The sequence below is a fragment of the Dipodomys ordii genome, unplaced genomic scaffold (genome assembly GCF_000151885.1).
Source record: "Dipodomys ordii isolate 6190 unplaced genomic scaffold, Dord_2.0 Scaffold5, whole genome shotgun sequence".
Taxonomy (NCBI): domain Eukaryota; kingdom Metazoa; phylum Chordata; class Mammalia; order Rodentia; family Heteromyidae; genus Dipodomys; species Dipodomys ordii.
The window spans coordinates 19,984,587-20,004,880 of record NW_012267221.1 but is presented as its reverse complement, the minus strand read 5'-3'; the positions used below and the strand labels follow the sequence as shown (position 1 = coordinate 20,004,880).

Genomic DNA, 20,294 nt, shown 5'->3' with positions numbered 1-20,294 from the left:
CATGTGCCTGTGGAATTCATTGACTTTCAGGGACAGGCACAGAGGACCAGGCTTCCTCTATTAAATAAGCAAAGGACCTGCGTTCCATACCTGGGTTCTACTTACTTGTATCTAAGCAACCCCTGGAGGCCTTCAATGAGTTATGCTCTCATTGGGAGATACCAACTCAAAGTGTAATGGGGAATTTAGACTAAAAATCTGATTAATACTTAATGCTCTGGAGAGTCAATGGCAGCTGGAAATCTGGAAGACAGGCTAGTATGGTAGAAGTCCATCTTCTACTAGACTCTCCTCCCTCATGATCATTGCTGTTCTCCTCACTCTGTACTCTAGCAACAGAGACCTTTCTCAAAGTCCCTATTTTGCCATGTTCCTCCTCCATGGAGCCTCTTTTGACCCTTCCTCCCTGCAGAGAGTATGAACTCTCCCATTGAATGCCCCTCAGTGGTCCATGTGTGAAGTTTCTTCCTGTTGGAATAAAGTTCCAGGCAGACAAGGATTGTGTCTTTCTTGTTCCTCATTGGTGCATAGTAGAGACTCAAGATGTGCTTGTTGATTGATTCATAAGCAAATGAAGGAAGGAAGGAAGCAATCCCAGAACTGGACAAGCACAGGGTTCTGGGTTTTAGGTATTCATATTCTCCTCTTAATTCACAATTTCATCTCTCCATCTTTCCTTTCAGTCAATGTTACCTGTGAAGCGCCTTCCCGTTTCCGGTGTGACAATGGTCGCTGCATTTATTTTCACCAGCTGTGCAACACTCTGGATGACTGTGGAGATGGAACTGACGAGAAAGTGGAACACTGTAAGCAAAAGGAAAAGGGGGGAAGGATGAATGAGGGGCTGCCAATTGTCTGCAGTTTGCAAAATGTACCTGTGGGACAATTAGGTTCATTCAGTGGAGGCTCAAGTGGTGCCTATAATCTGGTGACACAGATGTTTTTAAGACTGTAAAACACATGTATAACTCAGGTGAAGCCCTGTTATCTCATTTGAGCAAGAGGTTAGCAAATCCCTTAACATTTCAATCTTTTCCAACATTGAATACGGTGTTTTCTTTTCCTTTACCTTCTATAAAAGCAAGCCTTAAATATTGTTTGTGTCATACTCAATAAGATAATTAGTTCTTTTCAACAATGAGGCATGGTCTCATTGACAGCCTGTCAGTTGCTAATCTTGCAGGTGAATAAATATTCTTCATCATCTCCAGCTGGAAAGAAGAAGCCAAGCTGTTGTCACCGCTGGTGTCATCTAATCTTCTTGAAAAATGGAAATTTAGTTCCTGGAAGAGAAAAAACATAGTAGATTAGTTTTATAGAGAAGTTTCAAAGTGGCTGCATTTAATCCTTTAGGCATTGGACCTATTTGTACTGTCCTGCTTTGAGAATGTTTTAAAATAAATCCATTGTGGGAAAGAGTTGATTTAATTTTCTGGATAATTTAATTTGCCTGACAAAGTTAGGAAAATTATTTCCCCTGACTCCAATGACCTGTTTCTTTCTTTGTTTTTTCCTGAGGAGATATTATGTGGGAAAATTGATATAAACACCTAATTGTTTTCATTTTTCCATTCCTTGTACTGATGGGGGTCTTAGCATGCCCTATCTTACGGTGTTCACTGCCAGTTCCATCCCAGCAGGGATGGTGTTACCCTGGCAACATTTCAGTTTGTTCTTTTATTCTTTTTTTGGGCAGAAATAATTGGTGATTATAATACTGTTACTATACTTATTTGAGACCTTACACAAATGAACTTTAAAAACTTGGTTTCCCCCCAACTTTTCTCCCCATTTCCCTTACTAATCATGCCACAACTTGTATAAACCAAGGCAGCTGCAATTATCATCAACCAACAAATCCCAAAATCTCAGTAGTGTGACACACACAGATTTTTTTATCCTCCATATAATGGTCATCTTGTACCTATGCCTCTGAACATACCTGGCAGCAAGGTGTGGCAACAGCAAAAGAGTCAGACACCTTGGAGACACTTGAACTTCAGCCCAGAGGTGGCACACATCGCTTACAACTTATCTCCCATTGGCTGGAGCTAGTTATATGATAACCTAGCTGTAAGGGGTCCTGGAGAACGTAGGGAAGCATGCATTTCTTTAGTAAGTCAGAACTGCCTTTGTCATAGAGGGAAACATCTTGTTTCACAGGAGAAAAGGTTTGGATTTCAACCTGTTCTTAAATTACAGGTAGAAAACCAACTCCTAAACCTTGTACAGAAGAAGAGTTTAAGTGTGGCAATGGAAATTGCATTTTACAGCACTACATATGTGACAACGTCGATGACTGTGGTGACCGTTCTGATGAAATAGGTTGCAGTAAGTAAACACATTTTTATATTTCATTGAAGCAGAATTGAAGCATGCAGTGACATAAAGCAGATGATAACCACATAGTGTTCTGAACTGCAGTCATTCCCACAGCTAACCATCATTGAGTACTTGTTCTGTACCAACACCGTACTAACCCATTACATTGATTATCTCATTTCATCCTTGTAACAATCCCATGACTTAGATATTAGGAGCTCCCCCACCCCCTTTTTGGTGACACTACTCGGGCTTGAACTCAGGGTCTGGGCTATTCCATACCTTTTTCACTCCAGGCTGGCTTTTTACCAATTGAGCTACTGCTCCACTTCTGGCTTTTTGGTGGCTAATTGGAGATTGAGTATCATAGACTGGCTTCAGACCCTCAGATTTCAATCTACTATCACAAAAATGGTGGTGCATCAGAGATGTCTTAGATATGAAAAAATATAACATAATTTATTCTCTATGATTCAACATACATTTAGTTGTGTTCAATAATTTTTTTACTATAATGTCATAATCCTAATAAGCACAAATCATAGTGCTTATTTATTCACTTATTTATATTTTTTCAGTGCTGAGAATTAAACCCAGAGCCTTGAACATGCTAGATACTTGCTCTATCATTGAGCTACATCCCCATCCTATTATGAATATTTTAGAAAGTTCCTTTCCATCTATTACCAGTTTTTGGTTCTAATAGCAATTGTATAACGTGACTATTTTATTACACCCTAACCAATGTAATATATGTAATTGATTTGTAATATATGGCAAATTTGTTATTATAATTTCCCCTTATTTGAGGTTTTTTTAACCTCATTATGTCTTGTACCAACGTACCTACCTGCCACCTACCCACCAACCTATCACCTACCTACCACCTGCCTACCTACCACCTACCACCTACCTACCTACCTACCACCTACCTACCTACCTACCTACCACTCACCTACCTACCTACCTACCACCTACCTACCTACAACCTACCTACCTACATATCTACCTCTATAGAATAGAATGAAAAATTAGGAGAGCAGGTGGTTTTAGTTGTGGAGTCCCTGGGTCATAGTTCTGAAGTACAGAAGTGAATGCTGTGAATGTGAGACTGGCAGTGCAGTGTATAATGGGAAATGATATTATACACATTGGTGTAGGTGACATTGTGCAGGCCATTCAATGGCTTTGGGAAGAAGTCATCTCAAGATGCTATCCAGTTGATAATAGGCAGTTGCTTAAGGTTCATTTGTGGCTGATCTAGCTTGTATGACTCATGAATGATGCTGGGATTTTGTTTTTCAGATCTGGGAAAAGAAAGAACATGTGCAGAAAATCTGTGTGAACACAATTGTACCCAACTGAATGAAGGGGGATTTATTTGTTCCTGTAGAACTGGGTTCAAAGCTGATACTTTGGACAGAAACTCCTGTCAAGGTAGACTAGATTTCCTCTCATCCTTACTAAGAGAACCTTATGAATACTTCATAGGTTCTTTACCTATTTTCCTTTACGAATTACTTGTAATGCTTTAGTCATTAAAATACTCAAGAATGAGTTGAGTACCAGTGGCTCATACCTGTAATCCTAGTTATTCAGCAGGCTGAGATCTGAGGATTTTGGTTTGAATCCAACTTGAGCAGGAAAGTCTGTGAGATTATTGCCTCCAAATAATCACCCCAAAGCCAGAAGTGTAGCTGTGGCTCAAGTGGTAGAGTACTAGCCTTGAGCCAAAAAATAATAAAAAAGAAGAAGCTCAGTAACAGTACCCAGGTCCTGAGTTCAAGCCCCAGGACCACCCTCCTGCCCCACCGTACTCAAGACTGCCAATTACTTGCTTTCTCTGCATCAAACCATTTTTCTGGTCCTTAGTGAACTGTGTAGCAGATAGTGCACCCAAAGTAACATCTGCAGATTTGATAGGAATAATGAGAGATTTGATTATGAGGTCTGCTTTTGTACCCATGTATAAAATCAAATTTAAAAAATCAAACATAAGGATTTCTGTCTTGATCTTAAGTCAAGAAACATATTTATTATAGATCTACTTAGCAAAAGCATACACAAGTTGTAGGGTATGGAGATGGAAAACAACCATCAAGGTTGTCAATGATGACTATGCATTTTAAATGTCTCTTTAATGTAAAATTATTTAATTTAATTATGAAATTATTTTATTAATTAATTTTTATAACAGAATAAATAATTTAGGTAATACATTAAAATTTAACAAAATTTATTACATTATAATTAATAAAAGACATAATAATAAAGTATTGTCTAATTTTTATGTCATACTCAGATTATTTGAAGAGTTCTTTGGTATGCTGAAGCTTAAAAACTCAATTGGAATAGCACAGCAGTGACTCTTATTCCTAAACCTAGTGAAGTATCAAACCTACAGAGGTTTTCTGAAAGTGAAAATCTGCTATGCTGTTTTAAAAAATCATACTGCTTCAGTTCATGTTGTTCGCATCTGATTAGTTTGGGGACCTTTTGGCTTAATGATAGTATATATTTGATGGATTTCCTTTTCCAGGTTAAATGAGGAAAAGACATGTGAAGCACTATCTGAAACTTAAATGCTAGTGTCATTGCGTGTCTTCATCTGTACTCTTCTTGTTCCGCATTGCTTAGGAATATGGATTTAAATTTTTAAAAATGGTTTAAATTTTTAAAAATGGGGTCTTGGAATCGATTGGAGCAGTTGTTAATATTTAGCTTCATTTTGCCTGCAGACATCAACGAATGTGAGCAATTTGGAATTTGTCCTCAGAACTGTGAAAATACCAAAGGAAGTTATGAATGTTTCTGTGCTTCGGGCTTCCAGTCAATGAGCACTCATCATGGAGAACGGTGTGCAGCTGACGGTAGGTTGAGTTCACATCAACATCAAGTGACTTTGGGGGAGAGAAAAGCTGATGAGTATATGATATGAGGAAATAAACCTTTGACTCGAGTCTTCTTTTTAATTTGCCAGCTACTTCTTTTCCAATACCTGCTAGTCTATCTCTTCTTGTTCTCTCTTCTCTTCTGCTAGTTTAAAACACTAACTACCGTCTCCCGACAAATAAGTTTGGATAGAGATAAATCAGGAATTCCTTATTGTTCTAGATATAGTCTCATTTCCACTGTGATAAAATTGTGAAAAAAATGGACAGAACGTTACCTTCCAGAAGACTCAAAACAATAACATAAGTTTGTCAGAAGACAGTCATCAGTAGAAAGAAATGAATGAGACCCTTCCACTCCTTCTCTACTGAGATCTAAAACTAAATAATTCAAGAGGAGCACAAAGAATTTTGATTGAGGGCAGATCAAGGACACTGCTGACCTAGCTCCTTGCTATTGTTCATGGATCACTGAGCAGACAGAAAGGAGGCCTTGCCACTGAGAACTTCAGTCATTAGTTTTACATTTCAAGCTAATGTTAGTATCTGAGAATCAGGCTAGATGAAAAGCAGTAATGAATTCTAGATTGAAAACACAAGAAGAGAAAGAATATATCTTCTAAATTTCAGAGATCAGATCTAAATCAGCACATCCCAGTGAAAGGGTATTATATAGGCCTTTGTTTGGGACTTGAAATTTGTACTAGAGTTTAAGAAAATTAGCAAGAAAATAGCTTTTACTTTCTAAATTAAGGGCAAAATTGCCGTACAATATAGTTATATAAATTGGACATGCTTCACATGCATTTGACTAGCATACTTAAATGTTTTATCTTCCAAACATTTCTGATAGTGGGCAGAAACTGGAGTTAAAGCATGTGAACGGTTGGTCTGTATTAAACAGGAAATTAAAGAAGTCCAACTCTTAATTAAGGGGATGAGTGGCATAAATTAGAATAGCCATATGACACATAATGTCAAGATTTAGAAAATATATAAAATGAACTCTTAAAAGTTACCTAAATTGCCTTTAATCGACATTTTGCAAGTAAATTACATTTTAACAATTCTAGACAAGCATCTTAGAATGAGTCACTGTTGAAAAATCTACTTTAGGTAATTTTTTTAAAATCAAGAATGACTTTTTTCCACTCTCTCCTCATTAGTGAGAAGCTAAATTTCATTATGGAGATAATTACTTGCTAAAAGAATCATAAAATTTGTCAGGAAAGAGTGAGAAGTGAAAACTCCCTTAGTAAAGTTTTATTAAGCTGTGAATGTTCTATTTCTCCTGTGAAACAGAATAACTACAGTAGAATATCTACAGTCTTACCTGTTTTCATTTTTTAGTTTTTGATGACTGGGGCTTGAACTCAGGGCCTGCACGTGCTGTCCCTGAGCTTTTGTGCTCAAGGTGAGCACTCTACCACTTAAGCCATTTCCAGCTTTTTGGTAGTTATTTGGAGATAAGAGTCTCACACTTTCCTGCCTGGGCTGGTTTTGCACTTGTGATGATCATATCTCAGGTTGAATAGCTAGGATTAGAGATGTGAGCCACTGGGGCCTGGCAGTCTTATCTGTTTTAATGTCAGTGGGCAAGGTAGAAACTTGTAGTGAAAACAAGGTTTCTCTGTAGGCATTGTGGCCTTGCTTACACTTCTACTAAGGATTACAGAATAATGTCCCTGGCAGAAGTACTAGCTTTCCATTTGTACTGGGGCCTAAAATGTCCACAATCAGAGGTTTCCTAAACCAGTAGGACAGCCAGCCTTGTTTATTAACAGAGATGGTCAGATTCCTATTTAAAAAAAAAAATCCATGTTTCTTTTTTGAAGGATAAAACACTTGCGATGCATTTTATAGTATAGTTCACATCTTAAAGTTTGTAAAATTCAAACAAGATAAAACAGCTCTTGATTCTCTCCCATCCCCCCATCCCCAGGGGACCCACCTTTGTTTCTTCTGCCTGAGAATGTTCGCATTCGAAAATACAATATCTCATCTAAGAAGTACTCAGAGTACCTTGAAGAGGAGGAACACATCCAAAGTATCGACTACGATTGGGATCCTGAGGGTATAGGCCTCAGTGAGTATAACATTGGCATTGGTTGTTGATACAAATTGACTTTATTGACTGTTTCATGTTGAATTTTGGAGTCTTTCTTTATTTTTAATGGGTGAACATCACCGAATGAATGCATAAGGAAACTCCCAATGGGCATGCTCTTGACAGTGTATAGCAGCTGTAGGTTCTTGTCAACCTTTTCTGATTTCTCCAAACCTGTCCCCACTTCTTCCTATATTTTATTTCCTCCTCATCTTTACTTGTGCAGCTCCTATTCGTCCCTATCATTTTATGCTTGAGAAATTTCTACCTGTTTTCAGTGCCCCAGCCTCTGTGACATCTTGGATGGTTGCTCTCAGCAGAGTTCCTATGAGCACAGCAGTTTATACAGTCCTTGCCAGAGCACATTACATTGAGCCACACAGCTAGCTGTCCACACTTCCTAAATACGCACTCTTTGGAAGGAGATTGGATTCATTTCTACATGTCTAGAATCTGGCTTAACATGGAGCACAACATATGTGGTGGGTGCTCAAAAAGCTTAGCTGCGTGATGGGAGAAGAAAAAATGCCTACCATTGACCTTTGTTATGTCTATGAACTTGTCTTCTATCCTGGCCTCCCTGGTCTACAGATTTGTGACTTTAAGCAACTGTAACAATTCTCTGGGGCTCAATTTTCCCCCTTTACTTCTTTATTTTATTGTTAAGATGTTATACACAGAGGTTACAGTCATGAGTAAGGCAATGAGTACATTACTTGTCCATCATTGTTACCCCTTCCCTTCCTTATTGTTGTCCCACAATCCCTTCCCTCCCCCAGCTTCCCTACTCCTACCTTCCCTACTCCCCCCCAAAGTTGCAAAGTTTATTTCCAATATAATATCCTGTCCTGTGGGTATCCTTATTGCAATGGGTCATCCTGTGTCCTTGTTTCAGTGTTTTGTTATTCTCCATCCCCTCCCCAGATGAGACATATGTATATATAAGATGCAGGCTGTCAAAATCAAGTACAGTGACAACAGAAGATATGCCATAGTCTGGAGCTCAATTTTTCATTTGAAATTTAATGTAGTTTTACTGTTCTTTATACCTACTTCTGTGAGGTGTTTTGAAGATTGGATGGAAGAATACATTTGAAATACATATTATTCACACTCACAATACGCTTTTCTGCCCTTCTTTGTTCCTCTATTTCTTTCTCCATTCATTCTTTCTTTCTTTTTTACAATAAGCTTTTCAAGAGTGCTGCATACCTAATATATACCTTAAAAGTCATGGTCTTATGCCCAGGGTTGTGGCATATGCCTGTGATCAGCTCTTAGGATCCTGACTGGGGCAGGAGGATTGCCAGTTCAAGACTAGCTTAAGCTATATTAGCAAGGCCCAGTTTTCAAAAAAATCCACCACAGTCTTCCTACGCTTTAACGATACGTGTAGTATACTGCTTCTAAAACTGTACGTGAAAAGGGACTTCTTGTCTACCTGGTTTTTTTTTAAATTGACACTAATACTGAGCATGACTCCAAACTGTCAGAAGTCTAATATGGTTTAGCTATACATTCTATTTTGGAAACTATGAAGTCAATAGGCTTTTGGTCAAAGTATATATATTAGTAAATAACCTTCAAGTAGGAACCAACAAGTGATCTGTTGAATAATGTATAGTTATGATAGGTTTTGATGTGGTAGATTTTGAGGCTTGATCATTTTGATAATTGAATTGTTGGTATTATGAAGATGAGGAGGTCAAGATGTCAGTAATTGAATCCTTGGCTAGATTCCAGTTCTACTCTTACCTGCTCCTAACATGAGTCTTTGTGTGTGTGTCTTTCTCTGTAGGTGTTGTGTATTACACTGTGCTAGCACAGGGCTCTAATTTCGGTGCTATCAAACGTGCCTACATCCCCAACTTTGAATCTGGCAGCAATAATCCCATGCAAGAAGTTGACCTGGGCCTGAAATATATAATGCAGCCAGATGGATTAGCAGTGGACTGGGTTGGAAGGTAAATTTGTCACATGTCTCCCTCTTGCCTATTCTGTCTTCCTGGCAAGAGTTGTCTACTCCTCTTCACCACATAAGTACGATATGGGTGCAGCCTGTGGTGTAGCTCAGTAATTCCTGGGCTTGCCCTGGCCCTGGTGCCCACCTCTGTTTATCCCAGTGTGCCATGGACACGAGATTATCTCTTGTCTTCTATGTGTGACATGATTGAAGAGGTTGAAAAGCACGCAGGCCCGGCTTCTGTATTGAGTGGCCAACAGAGTTCTGGATTCAAAAATTATCTTTCAATATTGCTCATTGTACATTTTGTGAAGAAATCAGAGGGCCTCACGATTCTCCCAGCAAAGCAGTTGAGATCAAATATTTTTTTCTTGTAGTAATCATTAAAAAAAAATCTAGATGGATCATTTCAGGGGAAGAGGTTTGAAATGAGAAAAATTGTCAAAGTTCTAGCCAGTGAGACAACTACCCAGATTGCTAATCTCTTCAGCCAAGGGGACATCTTTGGAACCTTCCAGGGGACTCCTGTGTGATCAGCTCAAACCACTAAATCAACCATAACAATCCTGGTTGCTGAAGAGATTAGCAATCTGATTTTTCTGTTGTTTAATTTTGTTCCTTTGAACTCAGGCATATTTACTGGTCAGATGCGAAGAGTCAACGGATTGAAGTAGCTAGACTTGATGGAAGGTATAGAAAGTGGCTGATTACCACCCAACTAGATCAACCAGCTGCAATTGTTGTGAATCCCAAACTAGGGTAAGTACTTACAGGAATTGTTTTTATTTTGGAGAGTCTCCCTCTAGATTCTTATAAAATTACATGTCTGCAACATGTAATTTGTTGTATTGAAACTGTCCTTTGATTTAATTAATTAACTAATTAATTATTTTTTGTGTGCTAGTCTTGGGCTTGAACTCAGGGCCTTCGAACTGTCCCTAAGCTTTACTTGTGCAAGGCCAGAGCTCTGCCACTTTAGCACAGCTTCACAGCTTTTTAGTGATTAAATAGAGAGAACAGTCTCATGGACTTTCCTGTCTGGGTTGGCTGTGAACTTTGATCCTCAGATCTCAGTCTCCTGAGCAGCTAGGATTATTAGGTGTGAACCACTAGTACCTGGCAATTATCTTTTTTTTATTTCGTACTGTCTTGGCTTGCTTCTCAGCTGGAGTTCTACCACTTGAGCCGTAGCTCAGCCTTGGTTTCCATTGATTATTTTGATTATGTAGTCTCAGAGATTTTCTGCCTGGGTTGACTTCAAACTCTTTGATTCTCTGATTTCAGCCTCCTGAGTAAGTAGGATTACAGGTGTGAGCAATCAGCATTTGTCCTTCAATAATTTTTTAGAGTGGGTTTTATGATGGTTTAGAGGACTAGACCATGCCATGGGATCATGTAGGACCAACAATTTTTGATAGAAAAATTCCTTTGAGGATACACCTGAGAAATCTTTCTGAGGACACAAATTTCTTGTCTGAACTTTAGCATTGTACATTTAACTGCTTTAAGTGAAGGTTTCAGCAGGATTGTTTTCTTTACATTTACATGCTTTAAAAATAATCTGATTGCAACAGCTAAGAATTTGATCCCATTTTATTGGCTATAAGAAGCCTTTATTCCCTCACTATTAAAATTCATAAAATAACACACCTGTACAGATATACCATTAATTTGTAGTTTGTTTGAGAGCCATCTCAGCATGAGAACTAGTTTGGTCACTTTTTCTTCATTTCCTGACACTTATTTGGATAATTATATACATACTTAATTTCAGAATAGTGACACTATTGACATTATTTTTGCTTTGTTTGTTTGATTGGCCACAGATACTTTCCCTATTTAGACAAGCCCAGTATGTCCTTTTGTAGTTACAGTAGTAGTTGTACATGAAACACTATGAGTTGTTGTTACTTTGGTTCTGTTACTTACATATGTTAACTCCTGTCCTCAGAACCTCAGCATGGATGTTTGGAAAATGCTTGCTGATAAAGACTAACTTGGACTTGATCTCAGCATCAGTCTTGGCTTCTTCTGTCTTATACATAGAACTGCTTAGGAACAAAGAGGCTCTCCTTGTCTTTAGTAGAGTTTAAAAACAGTGCCACTTAGCACTCATATCTCTGTGCAAAAGCTGTTGATCAAAAAGCTGTTGGGAACACTCATGGCTCTGTGGTAGGAGCAGAGCTCCGCTGGTTGAGTTAATACAGAAAGAACTCTTCGGTTGCAGGCTTATGTTCTGGACGGACCAAGGAAAAGAACCTAAAATTGAGTCTGCCTGGATGACCGGAGAGCATCGTGTAGTTCTAGTTTCCCAGGACCTTGGTTGGCCAACTGGTCTTTCAATTGATTATTTGAACAATGACCGGATCTATTGGAGCGATTCCAAGGAAGATGTGATTGAAACCATAAAATATGATGGCACGGATAGGAGAATCATTGTTAATGAAGGTAGGAAATGAATTAGGATTTGATAAAGTAAATAACTTATTAACATAGTTTGAATGTCTTTGTCTATTTTCTCAAGAAGCAGCCACGGTTTTTGGAAGTGGTTTATACAGTGTCTGAATTAAATGGAAATTCATCCATTAGTCATGATTAAATCTTGGGGGAGGGGGCATGCATAGTTTTTAAAAAAATGTTTCTCAGGAGCAGACACTGAAATAATGGAGGTTTCTGTCTGTTGTCCTGAGGTGGTGCTCATGTGTGCATATGAACTGCTTTTGGACATGTCCATTCTCCATGTGCCAGGTTGCTCATTATGCACAGCTGGAAACATCAGGAAGAAAAGCAGCATTTGGCTTCCTTATCCAGAGTCTGCAGAACTGCAGTGATCTAGTACATTTCTTTGTATCTGACCAGCATTGTCTTATGTTCAAAAGAGTGAAAGACAGAAAACTCTGCTTTACAAATTGTTTTTCCTAGTGGAATAGAATCAGCAAATTGGAACTGAGCTAGTGCCCTATAATTGATGTCAGGCAGTATGCATTTTGTTTCATTAACTTGTTTTGTTTAATTTCTATCATCCTAAGCTTGCATTGTAGAACTTTCTCAGTCATATGTACACAAAGTCTGTCCCTGAAAAACCTGGGCTTTCCAGCCATTGTATTAAGACATAATTGAAGCAGAAAACCATCACACATAGAAAGTCATGCTGGGGTGTTGGATTTTTAAGAACTATGTTTTGTTTTGTTCTTCCACAATGGATGAGCAGCAAACAAGCCTTACAATCTGGACATCTTCGAAGACCAGTTATACTGGGTAGCTAAGGAGAAGGGAGAAGTGTGGACACAAAATAAATTTGGACAAGGAAACAAAGAGAAAATGCTGTCCGTGAACCCTTGGCTCACTCAAGTTCGAATCTTTCATCAGCTTAGATACAATCAGTCAGGTAATTACCAACGTTGGAATAAATGCCCTTTGTTATCATTTCAGAATAATGGCTATAGTGTTGGAAAAGGGTAGGTGATGATAATAGGCCTCTTTTGATGCACAAAAGAGCTATGTGTGTGTACAGTATGTGGGTGTCAGTATGGGTAGGTTGTTTAGACCATTTGGGCCCAAAAGGTAAAATTGGAGATCAAATGCTATTATTGCATGAGAAGCTTTTAGTGTTAATATTTGAGCTCCAACCCAGACCAATTTGAATCTGAGTTTGCGGGAATGAAGATTTATATTTTGAATAGCTCCAGTGTGGTTCGGATGAGTCACAGCTACTAATTTCCTTTTGTTGTAAATATGGAAATTAAAGCCCAAGTCTCCTTGGAGGGCTACAGTGGAAATCTTGTCTATTACATGGGCTAGGCAGGCCATCTTTGTAACTTATTTGGATAATGACAAATCTTGACCTAGTAGTGGTTCTTACTGGTCTTTTGAACCATCTCAACTTATTTACCACGGATGAGATTTTGAAGTGAGGCAGTGAACCAAATAGATGACCACTTTCTTGAGCATCTCTCCAGGGCACAGAGGAGCTTAGTGATGCCAATAGAAAGTGGGAGTTGTACAGAAATGGCATAGAGGGCCTGGGGAGAGACTGTGCGTGGGGAGCAGCAAGGATGGTGGTGTAAATGAGGGTGACTGTGATGGCAGCACATGGCCTGGAGCTGTTCGGATGTTACCTGGGCTCTGCTATCACCTAGCACAACCTCACTCCATTGGTGGGCTTACCCTCAGTTGAGTATTCAGTCTCCTTCTAGGAGCTAACTGCTGTTCTGGTCTTCTTTCCAGTGTCCAACCCTTGCAAACAGATCTGCAGTCATCTCTGTCTATTGAGACCTGGAGGATACAGCTGTGCCTGTCCCCAAGGCTCCAGCTTCCTAGCCGGAAGCACTGTTGAGTGTGATGCAGGTAGGGGACCTCCTGAGCAGCCATGGGCTTTCAGGAGCCAGAAGAATCCTGTGTGCTGGGTCTTATGCAGAGGAGAGTGGGAGTATATGGAAGGGGAGGGATGAGAAATATGAACAGAGTCGAGTGGGACCTGGGATTCTGAGAATTATTTGTGAAGATCTGCAAAGGTTTATGTCCCAACTCTATAGTTGTATTGTTTTGCAAAGATCTTGAAGAGTGTTTTCTTCAAGGCCTCTTCCTCATTCCTTTATCCTTCACTGCATTCTTGTCTCAGAATTTGCTCAGCCTTCCTTGAGGTCTTCTGGGCTGAGAACCATATTCCTGAGGAGGGAAGAGCTTGTGCTGTGAATATCCTGTTCACTGTGTTTGTCACATATTTATTTAAGAATATTAACAACTGTAAAAGGCCAAATTTGGAAGATGCCTTATGCTGTTGGGAAACAAAGACCAGAATTAGAAAGTAGTGATTTAATTCCCATCCCACCTCTTTTTGGAAAGACCTTTTCTCAATAACTCTTGAATTAAACAATTAACAGGTCACAGAGAATAATATGAATGTTCCCAACTACTGTGCTAGCTAAACAAGCATGTTAAAAAGTCATCCTGCAGCTCATCCTGTAGCTTGTTTATGACTAACACAGGGGACCTTTACAACTTTAGTTGGAGGGAAGCTAAAGCGATATAACCACCTTCTACCACCAGGGGGCAAAGGTGGCTAAACAAGGAACTACCCTTTGAACCTTCATCCTAACCAGATTTAAAAATTGTCAGGTTTGGAAAGTGAACTCAAGAGGGGAAAAAAAAAATCTCTTCCTTTCTCCTCTTTTCCCTTACTTTTGTGGTCATACTAACACAGCTAGGGAAATATTGGCAAGCGTCCAATACTAAAATCAGTATTTTGAACAAAATAACCTTAGAGATCTGCTCTGTGCTGAGGATGCATTATTCTGTTTATTGTAGAGGAGCTGTTGGGTAAGCTGTCACTCATGCATTACTATTTATGTATTTTTGTTGTTGTTATTGATCATGGGGCTAGAACTTAGGGCCTAGGCACTGTCCCTAAGCTTTTTTGTTGAAGGCTAATACTCTACCACTTTGAGCTCTTACTTCTGGTTTTCTGGTAGTTAATTGGAGATGAGAGTCTCATGGGCTTTCCTGCCTGGGTTGGCTTTGAACTGTGATCCTCAGATCTCAGCCTCCTGAGTAGCTAGGATTACAGGTGTGAGCCACCAGCACCTAGCAGAATTTTTTTTTTTAACCAAATGGATTGTATTGAGATTCTCACCTAAAATGACTTTAATTAAGTCCATTAATGGTGGCAGTCATCCATGTAGGGCCTTGGTTTGGCATTTGACTTAGTTCAGTCAATAATAATTAAGTTCTTACCATGTGGATAAAACCAAGTTCCTTGGTGTCATTGAGCTTAGTTGTTAATAAGATAATGGAGAAACTGCAAACATATAATAGGTCAGGAGGTAACGGTGCCAAGAGGACAGAGAAGGATGTGGGCAGCATGAATGTCCTTGCTCTTTTAGGGAGAATGCTCAGGAATAGCTTCTCTGATAATCAGAACCCAAACTGAAGGACTAAACCTGGGAGGTAGGGGTGGGGAGCTAAAACCCACTCCTAAATAAAGTCTTCAAGTGTCTTTGAAGATTTTGAAGCATACAGGACCCATCAGGCATATTCAGGGTATGGGGAGGTTTGGGAGGGATGGGGGAAACTGAGCCGGAGCAGTGACCCAGAGAATGAAGTTTAAAAAATCAGATGGCCTTTGGTTACCTGCGTACCAGGTCCCTGTGTATCTGTGTCTGTGTCCACCGGTTGACTTGTCTCCTTGTGATGCTCTGGAGCCTCTTATTTGTTTGCTTTTGTTTTTGTGCCAGTCTTAGGATTTGAACTCATGGCCTGGTCACTATCCCTGAGCTTTTGTGCCCTAGGATAGTGCTCTACCATTTTGAACTACAACTCCATTTTTGGCTATTTGGTAATTACTTGGAAATAAGAGTCGCATGGATTTTCCTGCCTGGGCTGGCTTTGAACTAAGATCCTTGGATCTCAGCTTCCTGAGTAGCTGGGATTACAGGTGTGAGCCAACAGCGCCTGGCACATTGCAGTTTTGAAGCTCTTGAGCTTAATGGTTCTCAGAGGGGACTTTGAAGAACTTCAATAGAGATATAAAAATCTTAAGAGATTTTCTTACTACAAACTAGCTTTTGGTGATGAGTCTAGAACTTAGCGTCTCTCCAGTCTTTGGCTGGGGTGGGGAAGGGTGAGATGCTATAAACTGCCTTTTTCTTTCCACAAAATGCTCTCCATCCAATTGTATTACTGATAAAGGAATTTCCTTGATTTAGAGAGCAGAGAGATAGACTAGCTGCCCTGCCCACAGGCCTCAGTCCCAGCCTCACCCCTAGACAAACAGCCACAACCCTGGGCAGGTCTGGATGGCGTAGGAGCTCTGCTGAGCATGCAGACTTAACACGAGTCTGACTTTCCCTTTTGCAGCCATCGAGCTCCCTGTCACCATGCCTGCACCGTGCAGGTGTATGCACGGAGGAAGCTGCTACTTTGATGAGAATGACCTCCCCAAATGCAAGTACGTCTGAATGCTGAAGTTCCAACTGTAGGCCTTGCTGTTCTGGGGGAATTGAGATGCTAACAGTAGCTAGAGAGAAAGCACAGGAGCCTGGCCCGCTCACTTATTTTCTCATTTGAAGCAGTGGGTCTTCCTTTAGGGGAGTCCATGGAGACTAAGGCTGTGCTTCTCAGATTAGATCAGGTGTTACAGAATGGCCTGTGCAGCAGGTACAAATGCCCGTGCTCACTCCCAGGCTCTCTGTGTTCTGAGCAAGCTTCATGAAAGCCTGTCACAGGAAAACACCACCTTGGGGCCCATCTTCACTCCCCGGGGAAGAATTCTCCGGTATAAGGACAACTCCTGTAGGTTTATTAGATGTGACTGGCCCTGTAGATGTAGCAGTTACTCCTTTGAAAGAGAATTTCTGGAATCAGACCACTGCTTTTTCAGCAGGATAAGCAGAACTTACCTTGCATGGGCTACAGTGCTTGACCGACAGGTCATTTATTCCATCAGAACTCTATGGCCCAATGTGCTAATAACGTTGCAGTAAAACCCCCAAGAAGGCAACAGGAACAGTGAAGGTTCTCTTTTTACTTCCAGGTGTTCCAGTGGCTACACAGGTGCATATTGTGAAATTGGGCTTTCCAAAGGCCTCCCCCCAGGGACAAGTAAGTGTTCAGAATTTGAGCAACCTGTAAGGGAAATAAACAAAGATAATGAATTTAACCAAAGCCTTCTTGTTCAAGAAAACTAATAAAATAGACAAGGCTCTATGTAGACTGAACAGAACTAAAAGAGAGATGTAAGTTTGCCATCATGTGAACTTGGTGGGTATGGGATAATGTGGGAGACTTACAAGTTCAAAGCTAGCATTAAAAAAAAAATCCTGTATTTGGAACATGCAAGGGAATATCACTATATATTCTACAACAATAAGGAAAGGAAGTAGGAGTGGAACATGGCTCAGGCGGCAATGCATCTGCCTAGCAAGAGCGAGGCTTGGAGTTCACACCTTTGTATTACCAAAGATAGATAGATATCTGTGAATCTGAGCAACCTGGATATAATAGTTGTAACTCCTAAATTGAAAACTGTCATACATTATTTTGTTGTTGCTGTCTGTTTGTGCTGGTATTGGTGCTCGAATATAGGGCCTCGTGCTCCTGATTGACTTTTTCTTTCAAGCTAGCACTCTACTACCTGAGCTACAGATCCACTTCTGGCTTTTTTTTTTCTGGTTAGTTGGAAATAAGAATCTCATGGATGGGCTGGGAAGGTGGCTCAGTGGTAGAGCACTTGTCTTGCATTCATGAGGCCCTGGGTTCAATTCCTCAGCACCACATAAGCAGAAAAAAAAAGCTGGAAGTGGCGCTGTGGCTCAAGTGATAGAGCGCTAGCCTTGAGCTGAAGAGCTGAGGGACAGCGCCCAGGCCCAGAGTTCAGGCCCCACGCCCGGACCCTCCCCCCCCAAAAAAAAGAATCTCATGGACTTTTCTGCCTGAGCTGGCTTTAAACTTTGATCCTCAGATCTTTGCCTCCTGATTGGCTAGGATTGAAGGCAAGAGCTGCCGGGCTCTTTTCAGACATTCTTTCCTAAAGAATGGATTGATTCTAGCCCTCAGCTTCCACAGCTACGTTCTTTTTCCTTGTGTTAATGGCTCTTTGTTTCTTCCCTCTCCGACTGCAGCCATGGCTGTGCTGTTGACGTTCCTCCTGATCATCATCATTGGAGCCCTGCTACTTGTAGGATTTTTCCACTATAAGAAAACCGGCTCCCTTTTGCCTGCTCTGCCCAAGCTGCCAGGGTCAGTTGCATTCTATGGAACATCTGTTTGAGAAGCCTGGGGTGAATATGACCCAGGGGATGAATTGTTTTGTTTTTCTTCAGAGACAAAAAGAGGGGAGGGTTTAAAGCAGTCACCACACACCACAATTTCTTCAAAGCCTGAATGACAGATCATGTTTTGTAGCCCAGGTGGTTGTGCCCCCTGGTGGTCACCGGGTCGGCCTGCAGCAGAACCAAGCCTCTAGGTATCCCTGGGCTTTGTCCCTGGGATGTCTTGGATGTCTTGGATGTCTCAGGTCTCAATGTTTTCCCAAACATTCCCAATGAATGTGATCAGGCAGACCAGGGGACTTAGTGGCCAGAGTTCATGTGCACACTGAGTGGGAGTTGCATATTTCCTTTAAGCTTTAGCAATGGGGAAGAGGGGTGAGAAGGAGCTATTGCAAAGTTTCTTTTAAATAACAGGAGTTTGTGTTGGTTACTTCCAGCTTAAGCAGTCTTGTCAAACCATCTGAAAATGGAAGTGGGGTGACCTTCAGATCAGGGGCTGATGTTAACATGGATATTGGAGTATCTGGTTTTGGTCCTGAGTCTGATATTGACAGATCAATGGCCATGGTGAGTCTGTTTTCCCAGTGATAATTTGAAGGTTGCCATTTATTTCAGCAAAGAAACACTTTCCATAAAGATGTATAAGTAACCTTGGGATTATTGAGATAAAGAATATTATTGAGATAAAGATTATTATTGAGATAAAGAATAAACTCTACGCTATTTAAGTGAGGTTAGAAAATAGTACGCTGCAAAAAAAATGTGTCTAAACATATCAGTAACAGTAAGAAAATTGAAATTTATGCCTACTCTAAGCCACACTGCTTAATTGGAGCCATAATGAGCCTTAAGCTTAATTGGAATCTTAGTGAACTTTATGAGTAGTTTAAGAGTGGGGAGGGAGCATGATATTTTACTTTTATTTGATGACTTTTTGTATACACATATTTATATGCAATTCCCTACTCTATAATATGTCACATTTTTTCTATCATGTAGAGTTGGCACATAGTGTTTTTTGGGTTGATTGAAACCATGGCTTTGCTACCTTTGATGTTGTAAAAGGCATAGAGTTTGTGTTTCAACCTCACTGGTCCTATCTGTAGAATGGTACAAGCCAGATCCTGGGAGGGTCAGATGAGTGACTTTATAAGGGCCTAGCACAGAGGGAACTGCACATAATCTGTTCTGGGAACCAACTTCCAGTATTTCATCCCTCCCCTGAACTTTTCAGTTTTTGCCATGCCTGGAGGATACAACATTACCCGTTTCTCTCTTATTTTTCCTCTCTCCTTTACTCTCCTTTTTTATTCTCCTTCTGCTACCCCCTTCTTCTCTACTGTTCAAAACCAATCCCAAAGTGTATTAAGGGGTCATAGAGAATTCAGTTATAGGAAATCTCTCTTTTTCAGAGACCTGATAACTTAGCACCTTTATGTTACTTTAAATAATGGCTGGCCATTTGGAATCGTGGGTCTCTCCTGCCACCCCTCTGTTGTTCCCTCCTCCAATTCTCTTAAGCCCTCATTGTTTTTAGTAACTTTGGTAAAGCACCCTGCTTTCTGTGTGGTCTGACCTCTCTTCCCCTCCCCCGTCAGAGTGAGCATTTCGTCATGGAGATGGGAAAGCAGCCGGTGATATTTGAAAACCCAATGTATGCAAGCAAAGACATTGCCGTCAAAGCGGAGCTGCCAGCCCAGGTGAGGCCCCATGCACCCGTCCTCTCAAGCCACACTGTTGTTGTTGGTCTCACTCTATGACTGGATAACATGGTAGGCATCTCCAGATGCTCTTTCCCCCATGCCTCAGCCTTCCTCTCTGCAGTAAAGGGGATGCCCTGTACACAGGCCCTACAAACAATCACTACACAGCCCTGATACTTGGCAGCCACGATGGGGGTGCTCACCATCACACTCTCTGAGTCACACATTTTGAGAGGTGTCCTAGGGTCACGTTCCCTAGGAGTCTAGGGTGGGCAGAGGCCTGGGAAACACCCTGACTGATGCCACTCTGAGAGGTGTGGTCACAGTGAGTGAAGGAGCAGCTGGTCACACAGCTGTGGTCTGAGCAGGTTAAAGGGAGGGGAGTCTCCCCAGCTTGCCTTTGCTAGACTTTTCTGGACATTATGGAGCTCTGTCTCTCTATCCATCCGTCCATCTATCTATCTATCTATCTATCTATCTATCTATCTATCTATCTATCTATCTATCTATCTATCTATCTATCTATCTATCTATCTATCT

General features: G+C 40.6%; 1 protein-coding gene across 1 annotated transcript in view; it reads left to right on the top strand.

The window, feature by feature from the left end:
• The window catches only part of Lrp2 (low density lipoprotein receptor-related protein 2), a 189,646-nt gene that overhangs the window by 164,142 nt on the left and 5,210 nt on the right, over positions 1 to 20,294 (top strand). Inside the window, exons 62-76 of the mRNA XM_013027359.1 lie at positions 684 to 806; positions 2,203 to 2,331; positions 3,628 to 3,759; positions 5,061 to 5,192; positions 7,156 to 7,299; positions 9,119 to 9,284; positions 9,914 to 10,042; positions 11,511 to 11,731; positions 12,495 to 12,671; positions 13,511 to 13,630; positions 16,139 to 16,229; positions 16,815 to 16,882; positions 17,902 to 18,019; positions 18,489 to 18,618; positions 19,650 to 19,808. Coding sequence (XP_012882813.1) covers positions 684 to 806; positions 2,203 to 2,331; positions 3,628 to 3,759; positions 5,061 to 5,192; positions 7,156 to 7,299; positions 9,119 to 9,284; positions 9,914 to 10,042; positions 11,511 to 11,731; positions 12,495 to 12,671; positions 13,511 to 13,630; positions 16,139 to 16,229; positions 16,815 to 16,882; positions 17,902 to 18,019; positions 18,489 to 18,618; positions 19,650 to 19,808 — 2,039 coding nt within the window. The remainder of the gene's footprint in view (positions 1 to 683; positions 807 to 2,202; positions 2,332 to 3,627; positions 3,760 to 5,060; positions 5,193 to 7,155; positions 7,300 to 9,118; positions 9,285 to 9,913; positions 10,043 to 11,510; positions 11,732 to 12,494; positions 12,672 to 13,510; positions 13,631 to 16,138; positions 16,230 to 16,814; positions 16,883 to 17,901; positions 18,020 to 18,488; positions 18,619 to 19,649; positions 19,809 to 20,294) is intronic.